Source organism: Dama dama, chromosome 5, assembly GCF_033118175.1.
Source record: "Dama dama isolate Ldn47 chromosome 5, ASM3311817v1, whole genome shotgun sequence".
Lineage (NCBI taxonomy): Eukaryota > Metazoa > Chordata > Mammalia > Artiodactyla > Cervidae > Dama > Dama dama.
In genome coordinates, this window is record NC_083685.1 from 103,162,968 (window position 1) to 103,180,180 (window position 17,213).

General features: G+C 47.1%; 1 protein-coding gene across 19 annotated transcripts in view; it reads left to right on the forward strand.

Moving 5' to 3' along the window:
* Positions 1-17,213, forward strand: part of NCOR1 (nuclear receptor corepressor 1) — a 115,291-nt gene that overhangs the window by 92,984 nt on the left and 5,094 nt on the right. For 12 of the 19 annotated variants that reach the window (XM_061143564.1, XM_061143570.1, XM_061143566.1 and 9 more), the window contains 12 exons: positions 1,744-1,953; positions 2,392-2,541; positions 2,884-2,997; positions 4,593-4,758; positions 4,929-5,416; positions 7,699-7,827; positions 8,216-8,373; positions 8,546-8,769; positions 10,971-11,117; positions 12,316-12,458; positions 15,464-15,517; positions 15,893-16,114. In XM_061143564.1, coding sequence (XP_060999547.1) covers positions 1,744-1,953; positions 2,392-2,541; positions 2,884-2,997; positions 4,593-4,758; positions 4,929-5,416; positions 7,699-7,827; positions 8,216-8,373; positions 8,546-8,769; positions 10,971-11,117; positions 12,316-12,458; positions 15,464-15,517; positions 15,893-16,114 — 2,205 coding nt within the window. The remainder of the gene's footprint in view (positions 1-1,743; positions 1,954-2,391; positions 2,542-2,883; positions 2,998-4,592; positions 4,759-4,928; positions 5,417-7,698; positions 7,828-8,215; positions 8,374-8,545; positions 8,770-10,970; positions 11,118-12,315; positions 12,459-15,463; positions 15,518-15,892; positions 16,115-17,213) is intronic. The other 7 variants (XM_061143568.1, XM_061143569.1, XM_061143558.1 and 4 more) reach the window with 6 other exon arrangements.

The window sequence follows — 17,213 nt, forward strand, 5'->3', positions numbered from 1 at the left end:
AGGCTACTAGGCTCCTCCGCCCATGGGATTTTCTAGGCGAGAGTACTGGAGTGGGTTGCCATTGCCTTCTTCGTTAAAATTATCTAGTCCATACATACCTAATTCAGATTCTGTATTGAGTCTTTCCAAAGCAGCAGCATAGTTTTTTCATTATTGTGGTAGCAATTATAGCTGGAAGGAACTTTTGAACAGATATCACTGACCATGAGTGAACATAGTCTTAGTAGGTATAGAAGCATGTAAGTTTTCTCGGGGGCAGCCTGCCCTGGCACAGCAGTGCTGCCTTCGCGGCCCGGGCCAGTGGACTCTGCCCAGGAAAGGGCACCCTGTCCATGGGTGGTGGAGCGTCTCTGCTGGACTGTGGTGAGGTCAGTACCATCACATTGTCTGTCACCTGAAAATGTCAGGTCCCTGAGGCACCCACACATGTCTGATTGTTCAGGGACTGTCCCCAGAGCTGGGGTGGGAGCCTCACCCCTACCCCCCACTGTTGGCTGACCCCGCTGGGAGGGCTAGAGGAAGGGGGAGCAGACACTGAGAGTCTGTCATTTGTTCTTCTCAGGAGAAAATGTGTGCATAAACTCTTCACTCAAACTCTCAGACAGAAGTGAATGTTTATACTTTCATTTAGTGTGTATCATAATCCTTTATTTTATAGCAGTTTTCTTTGCTTGTCATTATTGAGCTTGAGCTGGATTATCAGTATTTTGAGGATAGAGGCATTATCTCCTGTTGCCCTTTTGTCGGGATGTAGTGGACCTCCGGCACTGTATTAAGTTCACTGTGTGTGCTCAGCTCATGACCAGCATCCCAGCACCTGCGTCATGGGGGCCCGGTCCTGCTGCTGCCTGTTGGTGCAAATAAAGTTTTATTAGAACACAAGTCATTCCTGCTTGTTTTGTCTGTGGCGGCTTTTATACTGTAATGACAGAGTTGAGTCAGTGTGACAGAGCCATAGTGTCCACAGATCCTCACATATTCTGGCCCTTTGACTAATCTCTGCCTTATAGGCACACGCTGATAGTGAAATTCGCTCAGTCATGTCTAACTCTTTGCGACACCATGGACTATACAGTCCATGGAATTCTCCAGGCCAGAATATTGGAGTGGGTAGCCTTTCCCTTCTCCAGGGGATCTTCCCAACCTAGGGATTGAACCCAGGTCTCCTGCATTGCAGACGGATTCTTTACCAGCTGAGCCACAAGGAAAGCCCATGGACAGTTGATTTTTAGCGCCCTCCCCCCGCCACCCCCGCCCCCGAAAAATAAAAGTTATCATTTCTTACAAATTATCTCATATATTTTTCCATTTCTTTGTATTAGATGATCTATACTACAAAAAATAATACTTTTTTCAAACACAGCTTTTGGAAACTTCAGGTGAAAAATCTAATAAAGTTATATGTCAAAGACTGCAAGTGAAACTACTTGAGAGTAGTTTTTAGCTGCTGTTCTAGTGGTAAAGGTTAATTCTCTTGTTTTGTCTGATCTGTTGTCCCTGTTTTCGTTATGTCTGACATTAGGATGTTTATATTCACACTGCTCTTCTGTCAAGGTCCAAAAGGAATCTGCCGTAATCCTGTGTCCCCTCCTCCCCCTGCCCCAACCCTGAAGAGTAGGTAGAAGCTGATTGTGCTCAGTAGCTCAGCAGATGGTTCTTTTCCTTACTCTTTCTGTGGGTGATGTTTAGCAAGTGGATTCTGCACGGACTCAACTACATGCCTATCTTTCCTCTCTCCATCAGCAGCCGCTGCTTACCTGTTCCAGAGGCAGCTGTCACCGACCCCCGGCTACCCCAGTCAGTACCAGCTCTACGCGATGGAGAACACGCGCCAGACCATTCTCAACGATTACATCACCTCCCAGCAGATGCAAGTGGGCCTTCGGCCTGACGTGGCCAGGGGGCTGTCTCCCCGGGAACAGCAGCTGGGGCTCCCGTACCCGGCGACCAGGGGTATGTGTCTGTGTCCAGGACAGGTGGTTGGTGGGCGGATGATGGGAGGAAGGAAAAGCAGGCTCTGTAGCCGTTAGCCTTGAAGGCAGACAGGATGATACATTGAAACAGGCTATTCTGGCAACACTGGAATAATGAGGCCAGATTGATGTCCTTGAGGTTGGAAGCCGTGGTCTCGCCAGCTTCACTCTGAAGCCGTGGTCTCACCAGCTTCACTCTCTCCTCTCTCCACATATGTGGGGTGGGGTTGGGGGAGTGGGGCGGTGTTCATCTCTCCCTGTCGATGAAGCAGGTCTTACAGAGTCATGCTGAACTTAAGCACTGTATTTGTCCTGTCTGCAAATTATTTTGGGGTTAGAGAAACCCAAGAGCCATGTGCAGCTCTGTGTCTTTAGAATAATACTTGAAACATAATTTTGTTGTGTTTCTTTTGAACAGGAATTATTGACCTGACCAACATGCCTCCAGCAATTTTAGTGCCTCACCCCGGGGGAACGAGCACCCCTCCCATGGACAGAATCACATATATTCCTGGTACACAAATCACCTTCCCACCCAGACCTTACAGCTCCGCGTCCGTAAGTCCAGGTGGGTCTGCGCGCGCCCCTCTCTGCTGGGAGCATTGTGCTTCTGTGTTGCCAGCACAGCCTCTATGGGTGTTTTGGGCACTCTTCCACAGTTAGTCTGCTGTTTTTCATTTACTGTCCAGTCATAGGTCCTCCACAGTGTCTGTCCCTAGATCCTCTGAGAGCTCCTGGGAGCTTGTGTTATGCTCCATTATCACTGAAACTCTTAACAAAGCACACTTCCTACTGCTCAGATTTGGAGCTTTCTGAAAAATGTTCAGTCACTTGAGAAGGTAAAGCTTGTTTGATGCACTTGCCAGGTTGGCGTTATTGTCCTCAGGCTGCAGGTTTGTGTGTTTTCCAGGACACTCAACACACCTCGCAGCCGCAGCCAGTGCTGAGAGAGAGCGGGAGCGGGAGCGGGAGAAGGAGCGGGAGCGCCTTGCCGCAGCCTCTTCGGACCTCTACCTGCGGCCGGGTGGGTGGAGGCGCCGGCCTTGTGCTCAGGGTGGGATGCCTTCAGACACAGAGCAGCGGGGCCCTTGCATGTGTAGGCTGCTGAGGAGCCAGACAGGGCAGAGGCAGTGGCGTTGTCATGGGGACGGTGGCATTTGGATTTAGCAATAGTAGTTGGGTCTGAAAACACTGGGTTCAGAGCTCATTAAAGCTGAAGCCGTCCAGCAGAGGCTTCCAGAAGATTCCTGAAGATAGATGTGGCATTGGGCTGGCATGTGGAAGGAGGATGCAGAGTGTGCTTAGAAGGTTGTCCGACTAATGTAAACGAAGTCCCTCAGTGTCTGACCATAGGAGGTGCTTTAATGAATCATGAGCTGTTCTTATTGTTGTTTAATCACTCAATCGTGTCCTGCTCTCTGCGTCCCCGTGGACTGTAGCTGCCGTCCTTGGGGTTTTCCAGGCAAGAATACTGGAGTGGGTTGCCATTTCCTTCTTCAGGAGATTTTCCTACCTAGGAATTGAACCCACGGGTCTTGCATCTCCTGCATTGGCTGGTGGATTCTTAACCACTGAGCCACCTGAGAAGTGGATCATGAACTAGCACCATAATATTGATTGTATGTTGATTGTACAGAAACTGCAGAAATTGACTTAACTGGAGAGAGCCAGGTACAAATCCTACATAATTTCTGTAAGAACTATGTTTTAAAAATGCTTGTCATCCCACTGATGAATAACATGCAGCTTTAAGTCCATCAAACATCATTTTTCTCCATCAGACATTTGAAAGGTTGATAGATTGTGTTGTGCTGTTTGAGGAAACACTGCCTCTTACACACTGTCAGTGGTAGTATAAACAGGGATAACTTTTTCAGAGACATAAAAATGTGAGCAATAATTCAGTCCTAGGAATGCACCCCTGTGGGAACGCTCACATAAACTGCTGTGTGGTCAGACGGGAAAGAATCGCTGGAATCGCTGTGCTAAGTGGTACCTGCTCTGGAAAAAAAATATGGCTGTTTGCTAGAACTGCCCGCTCAAGTGAGAAAGAGTGAGTCTGAGAGCCCGAGGAGGTGGAGGAGAAAGTGAGGAAAAGGAACTTGAGGTCCTGCGAGTGAAGGAGCTTTGCTGTGGGAGCCACAGTCAAGTGGAGGAGCCACGGAGCTGCGGGCCGGACAGCCTCAGGCCCTGCTGCAGCAGAAGCTCATCATTTGCATTGTGATTCAGAGACAGTTGTTCCAGACTTGATTTTGGAAATGAGAAACACACCAGAATTCGAGGAAAAGTCAGAGACAAACTTACCTGCTTTGTATTAGTGCTTCAGTATTGGTGTTTTTTTGTTTCTCTTTGGAATCAAGATAGAGACTTGTCACAGGAATGGGAATGAGAGTAAAGTGGTAGCTGACGATTTTGTTTCAAGTTACTAGTGTGGTTTTATTGCATCTTTATTGGAAAACTCTTAAAGCATTGATTTCTCAAAAGGCCAGAAAGCAGGGTAGCGAGTTTCTCCACTTGCTTTCCTGTCTTCTATTTGGGAATGTGAGGAAGTCAGCGACCCCCTGTGCTACCATCCAGCCTCTTTCTGATGGCTGGTCCCTGCATCCCTCTGCCCCGCAGGCTCAGAGCAGCCTGGCCGGCCCAGCAGCCACGGCTACGTGCGCTCCCCATCCCCGTCGGTCAGAACTCAGGAAGCCCTGCTGCAGCAGAGACCCAGCGTCTTCCAGGGAACCAACGGGACCAGCGTGATCACCCCACTGGACCCTAGTGCACAGCTGCGGATCATGTAAGCCTCCGTGTGCACTTGGACCAGACATGCCATCTGCTGCACACGCTCGTCAGCGTGTGACTGCAATAGCACTGCACACTGTGCTCACTGCAGTCTGTCCTCCTGACACCCCAACACCCTGGGAGAGTCTTCCCCATCACAGACTTGTGCTTTGGTTTTCTTTTCAGGCCACTGCCTGCCGGGGGCCCTTCCATCAGCCAGGGCCTGCCGGCCTCCCGTTACAACACCGCTGCGGATGCCCTGGCTGCTCTTGTGGATGCTGCTGCATCTGCTCCCCAGATGGATGTGTCCAAAACGAAAGAGAGTAAGCACGACGCCACCAGGTTAGAAGAGAATGTGAGGAGCAGGGCAGCAGTCAGTGAGCAGCAGCTAGAGCAGAAAAGCCTGGAGGCGGAGAAGAGAGCCGGTCAGTGTCTGTACACCTCTTCAGCCCTGCCGAGTGGCAAGCCCCAGCCTCACTCTGCAGTAATTTACTCTGAGGCTGGGAAAGAGAAAGGGCCTCCTCCCAAGTCCAGATATGAGGAAGAGCTAAGGACTCGAGGAAAGACCACCATTACCGCAGCTAACTTCATAGACGTGATCATCACCCGGCAGATTGCCTCGGACAAGGACAGCAGGGACCGTGGCTCCCAGAGCTCAGACTCTTCCAGTAGCTGTATGTATCTCGGCCCGAGCCCGCCCCACGGGACCACACATGGAGTCACCTGACTCCAGGGGAAGCGAAGCACACGGTGTGAATGTAATGGAGAGGTTGTGTGGGTTAGTGGTGCACGAAAGTCTTTCCTGCTGTTACGCCTTTAAATATCTGAGCATCTTAAGTACACTGTCACGTGTTTGCTTGAGGAACTTGGCCTTTCTGGGGATGAAGTCACAGGGAGGCAGTCGGAGGCAGAGCCGCTCACATTTCAGGTTCTGCAAATGGCTTCAAGACCTCATTCCTCAGGAGACCCTTCTAAGGCACGCATCAGGGTCTAGGGTGGTTCCCCAAAGCCACTAGTAACCTTTTTCTAAGATACAGATTTTTTTAAAAGACCACCTTGTTGATAATTATGACTATTGGTAATTGGTATTTCTTATAAGTTGGATTTTGAGCAAGTGTAAGAATTCAGCAACCTACAGTAAAATGCTAGAAACGTTGTTTTAAATGTATCTTTAACTACATCCTAAATTCTCTATTGAATTTCTGAAGGCAAGTATTTAAACACATATCCCTTAGTATTGAAGTAATGTAACCACACATAGTAACCTCTCATTTCCATTCGTGAATCAAGTAGAGTTGGAGACCATGACCAGTGGGTCCTGTGCACTGCCCAGCGTGCAATGCAAGGTTCTGGCTAGTCTGCACCTGATCCTGACTTGTTTGGGTAAATAAATAGCCCCGTGGCTGAGGTCTGGAGAGAAGCTTGGTAGCCCTTTGTGTCCATGAAAGATATCTATTAGCCTGGACTGTGGAAATCTGCAAAATCGATGCTGTACCTACAGAAAATTGGGACAGTCTCTAGTTGTGTGACTGGGCTGTCTGGCGGGAAGTCACCAGCACACATGTGGTGACCATCCCGGGGACTGAGGAATGCTTGCTAATTACCTGACATCACTTCCTTTTTGCATCACAGAATGTCTGCAAGCAGTCTGGCTGCTTTTCTGAGGGTTTATGTTTCTGAGCATAGTTTTATTTTCATCACTGACTCGATTCCTTGTGTGAAGCGCCCAGGCTTCTCCCGGTTACCCAGCATGGCTTTCAGTTCTTCCTCAAACCCCCTCCTCCTGGCCCCTGCCCCAGACATCAAGACCACTGAGCTCCCAGGAGCACCAGGCCTCCTGCCACCTGTGCTGCCCTGGGGAGCAGACTTTGGGAACAGCACCCAAACAGTGAACAGTGATTGCTGCCTGTCCCAAAGTAGTACCACTTAGTTTATATATAGTGTCGTATTTTAGTTTCCAAAGCGAGTTTCCACCCCTGTTACCAGATCTCTGTCCTGAGTATACTAGAGGCAGGTCCTTGCAGCTTCCATGACCTGGTGGGGGCAGAAGAGGGCTGTTGAGTCGAGGTTGAGGAGTGGGTAGTGCACTAGTAGTAGAGTTCTTTCCCACCTTCTGCCCTGTGTCCAGGACCTGACCACGCTTGCTGATCTGGCCAGGGTCACATACCCTTTGGGCCTCTAATCATTTCCTCAGATGCTTCAGTGCACCCAAAAGTACACACAGCACTCTTGAGTCAGAAGGGTCCTGAGCAGGAGGTCACACCCCTCCCTAGCAGCTCCCCTGTTCTCGACTCTGAGACCCTGGCAGGACTGAGAAAGCGCCTGGACCCCCACTGCCTAGACCCTCAGTTCCCAAGGGCACCATCTCTTGGAGGGCCCTGCTATGACGGGTGCATGCTCCCTTCCTCCCTGTGGACATTCACCGCCACCTCTGTTCACGTTCACGCTGTAACATGGGGCTAAAGATGGGAGTCATTTTTGTCAGCAGCACTCAATGATTTGAGAAAATTATTACATGATGTTAATTAATTCCACAACTTTGAAGTTGTCCTGGTGAAGAAGAGCAGACTATCCGGGATGGAAGTGACTTGGAAGTGTGTACTGTTGAGGTCTCCTCTTGTTGGTTTAATCTCTTGTGATGAATTTCCTGGTGATTTTCTTTTTCAGCCCCCAGGAGAAGGTCGAGCTCTGTTTCTGATCTTCACCTCAAGGTTTTAGAGCCTGCAGATTTTCAGGAAACTGTACCTTGCCAAGAGGAAGCGATTAACTGACCTTTGCCACCATGCATTGAACTCCTTGTTTATTTGTTTTGTTTTTTTTTTTCCATTAACCTGAGGTGCCACTGACCATTTCTGACAAGTAAAAACTGAAAATATGCAAATAGGTTTGAAGAGCTTGGAACTTCTGAGCTTGACATAAGATTAGTTTTAAAATAGATTCTTTTCTTTTCTTCAAGTATCTTCTCACCGGTATGAAACACCTGGCGATGCTATTGAGGTGATAAGCCCTGCCAGCTCTCCCGCACCACCCCAGGAGAGGCTGCCGGCCTACCAGCCGGAGGTCGTGAAGGCGAGCCAGGCAGAAAGTGGGTCTCCTATGTCTTCACATGTGCTTCCTGTAGTCTGTCCAGGGCATGTGCAGAAGTAGCTTTTTGTTGGTTTTGTTTTAGAGTAATCTTCTGTGAGTCTAGAAATGTTTTAAGACTGCTCTAATGGAAAACTATTTTTAAGTCATTGATGACTTTTTTAATATGTTTTAATGATATTGAAAATAGTTGATATTTTGTTTGCCCACTTGTGCTTTCGCATTTTATTCTATGCTAATCTTCTGATGTCTGTCAGTGAATAAATATTTTTTCTTCAAAATTAAGATATGAATTCCCCCTCCTGTGTTTCTCTGAGCTATGTTTAATCTTTGCTCATGAGTGAAAGGTGGGCCTCCCTGCAGTAAGACATCTGTCTGTCCCCTGTTAGACGAAGCCCCCAGACAGTACGAAGGACCACTGCATCACTACCGGCCACAGCAGGAGTCCCCGTCCCCGCAGCAGCCACCGCCCCCACCCTCACAAGCCGAGGGGGCGGGGCAAGTGCCCCGGACACACCGGCTCATCACACTTGCTGACCACATCTGCGTGAGTTTCTCACTACTTTTATTAGCTAGCGGGGTCTTTGTTTGTACAGGATCACACAGAAGGCCACATTTCACATAGAATCACAATAAAGATATCTAGATTTATGTTACACTTCTTTTTTTTCTGGAAGTGCTCAATGGATTTAACCAGTTCCTCCTTTTCTCTTTCACAGCAAATTATCACACAAGATTTTGCTAGAAATCAAGTTTCCTCGCAGCCCCCCCAGCAGCCTTCCACTTCTACATTCCAGAGTTCACCGTCTGCCTTGGTGTCTACACCTGTGAGGACGAAAACATCAAACCGCTACAGCCCAGAATCCCAGTCTCAATCTGCTCACCATCAGAGACCAGGCTCGAGGGTCTCTCCAGAAACTCTAGTGGACAAATCCAGGGCCAGGTATGGTCTCCCTCGCCCACACACAGGTTCCCCAGCAGTGAGACAGTCGGACTCTACCTTCACGTTGGGGATTCATGTCTTACGCAGCAGAGTTTCTTTACCTTCATTCCCTGGAAAGTGTAATTGAGAGTTTTTCCTTTGTGTATTATTCTTGGAATGTCCACTGTCTAGGCAGTTGGTCCTATATGTTTTTATTATGTGTCCACAAGTTGATTGCTGTCCTCTGTCTGTGGGTTTGCAGACAGTGCTGTGGCATGGATGGTTGGGTGGTAATGTTGGGACACTGCCTGGGTCTTCAGAATCACAGTGTGTTCAGATGTTTAGGAAGCTGGCATTAAATAATATGAGGCCGCTTAGTACAGGGCTCTCTCCAGTGTTCTCCCCAGTGCTCTGTACTTGGAAGTTGAAGGTAGTGGGGTGAGTGTTGGTGTGCATGTTAGTTGATGGAGAGCAAGCAGCACACAGATTTGTAAAGTTCATAAAGATGCTGAGAACAAGTCTGGGGTTCAGCAGGTCAAGGATTCTGCAAATATCTGGAGACACATGGCAGGTGGATGGACCAGGGCAGTGGAAACAGCAGTTGATTTTGTAGCAGGCCTGGTTCTCCAGCCTGCCTGCCAACCCCTAAGTTAGCAGAGAACATAAAGGAGTAAGAACAGTGTATTAGCTGAACAGTACTCCTTGGGAAAAAACTTTATTGTGGGATTTTTTTGAACATACAGAAGTAGAGAAAGTGTAACATGCCAGCACCCAGCACAGGCCCCATGTGTTTCATTATCCCCACCTCAAGCTGGAGTGTTCTGAAGCAAATTGCAAATGACATAAGTCATCTCAAGCAGCTGGATGATCTTAAGGACATGATGAAAGCATTCTCTTTTAACGAAAAAAAGCTTCAGTTATCAAAGAACAGAAAGTTATAACAGTCATTCATGATACATTCTTGATACAAAGCGCTATGTAGATTTTGAACAGTTGATGGCCATTTATGAAAAACAAATTGTTTTGATTTTTTCACTTATCATTTCCACATCACTGCACCTTGCTTTTGAATGAGGAAGGTTACATTTCTTTCATTGATTTTAGTCAGATTACCTGGTTTTACAGTTTAAAATATTTACATAATCCATACTCTTATAAAACAGCATTATTGATTTTTCAACCTATGAGCAAAACACAGAGCAGTTGTTCTAGAGTTCTGGAACAATGTAAATGCTGTAAATCACATAAAAATGGCTGAGCAGGCTATATAAAATAGACAAAGATTAAAGTCAATATAGAGAAGGTAGTAAAATCCTTCATCTTTCGTGGTAGGAGATTGATAGCTACTGTTTCAAGTTTTGATACACAAAGAAAGGTATACTATTGGTAAAGTGTGAAAGTCACTCAGTCATGTCCAACTCTTTGCAACCTGATGGACTGTACAGTCCATGGAATTCTCTAGGCCAGAATACTGAAGTGTGGGTAGCCTTTGCCTTCTCCAGAGGATCTTCCCAATCCAGGGATTGAACCCAGGTCTCGATCCTGCATTGCAGGCGAATTCTTTACCAGCTGAACCCCAAGGGAAGCCTAAGATTGGTAGTTACCTCTAAATTATCTAAATAATCAAAAAGCTCAGAAATGGTAAAAAATAGCCACCTCTAATTGGATGGGGTAGATTGGGGAAAGAAATGACCAACAATACTAACCTATTGAAAGTGTGAATGTAATGAAAGTGTGAAAGTGAAGTCGCTCAGTTGTGTCCGACTCTGCGACCCCGTAGATTGTAGCCTACCAAGCTCCTCAGTCCATGGGATTTTCCAGGCAAGAATACTGGAGTGGGTTGCCATTTCCTTCTCCAGGGCATCTTCCCGACCCAGGGATCGAACCCCGGTCTCCCGCATTGTAGGCAGACGCTTTACCGTCTGAGCTACCAGGGATGCAGTAGTAATGAAAGCATATATTAAAGGTCACTGATGACTTTTATTCGTTTTTTAAAAAAAATTAGACTGTGCTGGGTCTTAATTGTGGCACTCAGGATCTTTAGTTGTGATAAGTGGGATCTATTAATAGTTCACAGTATTTGAGGTGACTTTTTTCTAATATTCAGTGTCAGCTTTTGTTCTCTGAAATGACTGAAGTAACCAGCTAACCAGTGTCTGTTTGTGTGTAGGGTGAGCCGAGATGAGCCCTGGGAAGACAGTCTCACATTTCATATGTTGCAGCATCAGGCCCGGAAAATCCCCAGAGAGGAGTCACATCTCTTCGGAGCCCTATGAGCCCATCTCCCCGCCTCAGGTTCCTGTTGTGCATGAGAAGCAGGACAGTGTGCTGCTGCTGGCCCAGCGTGGAGCCGAGCCCGCGGAGCAGAGGTACGCGGGGCAAGGCCGCGTGGCTGTGTGCGCGTGCGCATGCTCTGCACTTGGTGCCTGCCGTTTTCCTGAAGTCAGTGCAGTTTTTTCTCTTTGGATCACGTGTCAGGAGAATCACTTTGTCTGTTTTCCTAGTGATCAAATGCTAGTGGATTTTACTGAAGAAATTCTAATATTTAAAGAGATGATAGAAAATAATTGGTCATTATTCTTCTTGAAATTCCTTCTGGATCTTTTTTAAAACCTTTTTGTCTGTGTGGACATTGAGCCCCTAAAGTGCCCGCCAGGCACCTGCTGTCATGTGCAGTGCATGGAAGGTTGCAGTGAGCACTGCTTGCTGTTTTCTCACCAGTTTCTAACCCTTACCCCACCCTGTGAATTAGTAGATGTTTATTCCACTGGGTTTAGATGCTTTTGGTTTGGCTCCTTTCAGTGAAATGAGGAAGAAATCCTGTTTTGGAAAGGGAATGATGTTAACTTCAATTATACGTTTACATGTTTTCCCCTAAGCTTGTGAGTTTTTGAGGACACAGACATCTTAGTCATTTTTCTGTCACCTTCCTTGTCACGTTTGAGTGATGGACCCAATTAGGTTATCAGCACCTTTCGTGTGTTCTCTGTCACTGTCTCTGGCACTCATTGACTCCTGGGTAGTCCTGAGCTAGTTGAGGAGACTTGTGTTTCTAAATGTGTTAGCATAGGAAGCTGCAGACGAAATATGAAAGCCTTTACATGATGCTCAGCTCATGCAGGGCTGGAAAGATTCTAACAAATACACAGTTTTATTTCTGTATTGTCGCTATGCTGTTAGGTCTAATTTGTCTACTGCTTAGGTGTGAGTGCTTGCTATTTTATAGGCAGGTATGCTAGTAGTTACAATCTTACTGTACTTCAAAGTAATTTTGCTGGTTAAACAGTCCCCAGGTTATGTGGTCACCCTCAATACACCAGGGTCTGTGCTGCAGAGAAGACAGGAGCATGGCAAGCTCTTTTGAGGGCTCCTGTTACCACCTGTTCACTCTCTTGGTTCTAGACTGTCTCCACTCCAGGGCTCCTTTTCTTATATCCCCTTGGCCCCAAATACGTCAGTGTTCAGATGGAGAGGGCCTCGGGCCTGGCACTCAGGGTGGGGGTGGGGGTGGGTGGGCAGGGAAGGGAGTAGGAGTGCGTGGTGGTAACACGTGACTGTTCCCAGCAGGAATGACTCCCGCTCACCAGGCAGCATAAGCTACCTGCCTTCATTCTTCACCAAGCTCGAGAGCACATCCCCCATGGTGAAGTCAAAGAAGCAAGAGATTTTTCGTAAGTTGAACTCCTCTGGTGGAGGTGACTCTGATATGGGTAAGTGGGATTTCTTTCATGAACCCCCATAAAATGCACATAAATAATGATAGCTCCATGTCGCCTCTCACGTTACCCTTGAGTATAAGGACTCTGGCAGGCCGGTCCAAGCACATATGATCCTGAACTCCTCTGTAGGCCTCTGTTGGCTCTGCTTGGGGGCTTTCTGTGAGGGAGCCCCACCCAGCACATGTGCCGCTGCCTGTTTTCTCTTTGAACAAGTGTGGGTCTTGGAAGTGTGTGTCTTAAGTGGGGCTGGATTGGCTCTCCAGTGTTTACCCCCCTGGTCTGCCCCTCATTTGGGTAGACCATCCAGCTGTCTGCAGATAAGGTCGTGCTTCTCCAGTTGTCTTTCCTCTGTGGATGTGCACAGGCGGCCAGCTCTAAGCATTCCTACCATCTCAGGTGCTGGTCACTAAAAACCTTTCATTCAGTTAGCCTTTCAGTCGGTTCTGAGTACTGTGGTAGGACCCATCCCTAATTCATCATCTTAAGGGGGTCTGAGACCACACTGGGTGTTTCGATGACCTATGTGTTCATAGGTGACTGGATGTTGGTACCAACACCAGCCTCCTGCGATGAGCTGCCTATGGACTGTGCCTCTCCCTCTGTCCTCTGTGTCTGTCACACCAAGCATGGGACCAGGCTGTGTGTGCTTGTTTGCTCCTTTCTCTGCTCTGCCAGTCTTTGTGGATTACCTTCAAAGCACACCTCCCCACCACTGAGGATGGTGCCAGCCTCAAGGCAGTTGAAACAGATGGTGCACGGCCTGGGTATCACTGCCTGCTCCAGGCCCTGTTGTCAGCATGAATGTGGATTATCTCCTGTCACCTTCAAAACACTCTCCATGCCACATGTTGGCATCATCTCCACTTAGTAGATGAGGACACTGAGGCTTGGGTTTAGTCACTGTTGACGAGACAGGGCTGTGGTTCAGACTCATGGATGCCAGCTCTGGAGTCCATGTCTCCAGTAGTTCTACACTCGACACCCTCACCAGGGCTGTCCATAAATGCCCATAAGGACAGAACTCTTTAACAGCTGGGCTGGAACCTTCCTCGCCTGCTGTTTTCACACTCACGCCATCAGCCAGGTTCCCTCGTCCCTTTCTCCTCACATGTATCCAGTGATCCAAGGCTCTGGGGAAGCCCTGCAGAACCCAGGGTTTCTACCATCAGTAAACCCTGCCAACTAGGAACTGCCAGGTGGAGTTATGTTTGAATCTGTGACACTCTGATTAACAAAAGTTGAAAGTTCCAGAAGAGAAAGGATGAGCCCAGTGTCACCTGTTGTTTGTGTAGTTATCCCAGCTCTTAATTACTAGATTCGAGAAGTCCAAGTCCTCGGCAACCAAGATGGCTTCGCTTCAGCTCAGGGCTCCCACTGAGGACATCAGTGCTTTTATTCTGCGGCAGCCTTCATGCTCTATACTTAGCAAATCTGTTCTCCCTGCTGCTAACACTAGTGAACAACTTATCCCTTCCAGAAATGCTCTATCCCCTTGGTTTTCAGTATTGCTGTTTCCAGTTTCTTCCTCTGCTTCTTTGGCTGATTATTGTGTCTCCTCAGAAGCCAGGTCTTGCTCAGCAGGGCTCTGAGATGGTGGTTTGCCTCTGGCACTGTATTCTCTGAGCCATTTCATCCACTCTTGGCTGTTTAAACTGAGTCTGAAAACTCCCAAACTTGCATCTGGAGTTTAGCTTTTTTCTATTAGCACTGAACTCTACTTAAATCTTTGCAACCATATTTCTTCTTGAAGGTCTCGCTGGTGCCTTAAGTGTCTAAAAACACTCTGCACACCATGTCTCCCCACAGAGAGCTGTGGTCCTCCCCTCCTGCGTCCTCATGTCCTGGGCAGCCCCTGAACTGCCTTTCCCCACCTCTGAGAAACAGTCATGTCCTCTCATAAGCCTGTCTTACTCCCATCAGTCCCGAGTAATGCAGGGATTTGGGAATGGGCATTTCACTCAGCTCCCAGGTGATTCTGTTCTGAGGGCCTCAGGAAGTACCTTCTGACCTGAACCCCACAGGTATAGGAAAGAGTGTATTTAAGTTCAGTATGTTATTGTTGGTTGAACAATATGAAATTGTCTTCATCTGACCATTTTTGATCAATAAGAACATGATTTTCTTATTCAGCCAAATAATGGCTTGGTATGTATTTGTGAAATGAATCAGTCCTATTCTCCAGGTTTCTATGAGAACTACAAGGCCCTCCTTACCCCCTCATACTATTTCAGGTTCAGTCGGTTTACTGTTCCCTTATCCGTGAGTGAGGAGCCTTCTCCCCGCCCCCCAGTATTCCTGTCCCAGGAGTCGGCATCCAGGCTCCCTCACTCCAATCTGCGTGGAGGGGTCTTCTCCCTGGTACAGGCCCATCCTTCTCTGAGACAGTGCTTGTCTGGCCACTAACTTACTTCCTGGATTCTTTTTCTTTCAAGTTCTCAACCTTGAGTTGGAAGGCATGATAAAAACACTGTTTCTGTTCCCAAACTTCTTCCATTTTTGGGCACAGTGCTTTACAAGTTCCTAGGTTGTCCGAGCTGCTGTCATTCAAATTGAGCAAATGACAGACTGCACAGTTAGCAGGAATGAACAGAACTGACAGGCAGGATTTCTGCCTCACCCTGGTAACTGCAGCAGGGACACGTGGTCATGTTCGTTCCTTTCACGGGGGTGTTCTCCCCAGGATCTAATCTCACACCTGCTGTTTGCAGGGTCTCTTCCCTGGAAGCTTGGGTTCCTGTCCTGAGGCCAGCTTTTCCCTATGTGTGTTTCTCTGGCTCTGCAAAAGGTCCTTTCCTTCCTGAGCTGTATTACTCCTGTTCTGATTTCCTTAAGAAAGTAATTATTTCTCTTTACCTTCACTTAATGGGTAAAAAATAAAGTTGATCATGGAAAATAAGGTTAATTTACCGTAGAATTTTTTTGGAGACTTTATCTCTTTCCGTGTATGTGATCATCACATCTCAGTTAATTAACTTGAATGTTTGTTTTAAATACAGCAGCTGCTCAGCCAGGAACTGAGATCTTTAATCTGCCAGCAGTCACCACCTCAGGTAAGATTCAGAAAACTCATACAGTAGCAGTCAGTCCAGCAAATAGGCATTGCGTACTGGCTGCATACCAGGAACATCATTTAGTCGGGGAGGGACACGGAGGCAGTCACAGTAAAAAGTGAACTGAGATCAGTAAGTACTTATTGAAAACATAAATGAACAGAGAATCAAAACTACTGAGCTAAAAAGAGAAGAAAACCGTTGAGCAACTTACACACCAGTGGGTGCCTGATTTAACACAGGAAAGCACACACTCGGGGGATTAGCCGCCTTTGTGGGGCTGTGCTGCCGACACTGTGCCGGGGCGTGTGTCCCGGGCGGTTCCTGCTCCTGTCCTCCCTCAGAGTCAGGCAGGTGCTGTGCCGTCTCCTGCAGGCTCCGTGAGCTCCAGAGGCCACTCCTTTGCTGACCCTGCCAGTAACCTCGGGCTGGAGGACATCATCCGGAAGGCGCTCATGGGGAGCTTTGACGACAAAGTGGAAGATCACGGGGTGGTCATGCCCCAGCCAGTGGCAGTGGGGCCTGGGGGCGCCAGCACCTCGGTGGTGACCAGCGGCGAGATCCGGAGGGAGGAAGGGGACCCATCGCCTCACTCAGGTAAGGGGCTCATTTTTGTGCTTTTCACCATGTCTCCCAAGGAAAAGCCAGTCCATACCCCAGGTTCAGATGGGTCAAGAAGAGATTTCACTTATGTGCTCAGTCACCTCAATGTTTTTCAACCTCTTCAGACATGTTACAAGTGACATAAAATTTAAAAAGGGGTGAAAGTTTCTACCCAGAATGTCACCCTCCAGTGTATCAGTGTTTTTGTTTTCATCTAGTCATTATCTGTGTGCATACATTGTAATACTGATGCAATTTCATATTCTGCTTTTGAATCAAAGTGACTTGCTATTGTAATAAAAGTGACAGGCCCCATATAAAAGAAATTTTAAGCCACAGGAAAAAATAAGGGGAAAGTCCTTCGGATCACATTGTATAAAAAGCTAGTGTTAAAAAGGGTAGCTTACTGGAATGAGGTCATTATACATCCTGTTATAAGCACACAAAAAACCATGACTCTGTGCTTTATATGTTTATATATAACCTTTTTTCTTAATCTGTTGAGAATCTCTCTTATGCCTTACTTAAAAATAAACTGAAGGTCAGCAACAGTTCGAGTTTGTTCTCCTGTTATGGTCACGCAAAAGATCTCACTAAGGATAAGAAAATGATTAAAGAGATGAGTGGTTTTATTTACTTTTCCCTATATATATTAACATTAGGACAATATAAATTCACTTCCTGCTCTCAAAGATGAGACACTGTCTTCTGCTCTAACCTTCAAGTTTTATTGATTTTAAATGTGTGTGTGTGTGTGTGTGTGTGTGTGTGTTTTAAGTTACAGTATTGGTGACTTACAGAGTTCTCCTTGTTGTGTAGTCTGTCACGGCATTTCTCGGTGGTGAGGTTTCATACCATTTTTACAAAAAGGCTGCTGTGTCCTGAGGTCCTTCCTGCTCAAGAAGGTCTCTTGCTGCCTTTGTTTGAGATAATGGTTTGGCAGGTGTTACAATACTAGGTTGGTGCAAAAGTAATTAACAGTTTTTGCATGGTTGAAATTTGCTGTTTGATATTGGAATACGTTCTTAAATGTTATGTTATACATCATTTTAATGTACACTTCTTTATGTTTTTTTGCTAATGACTTGTTACT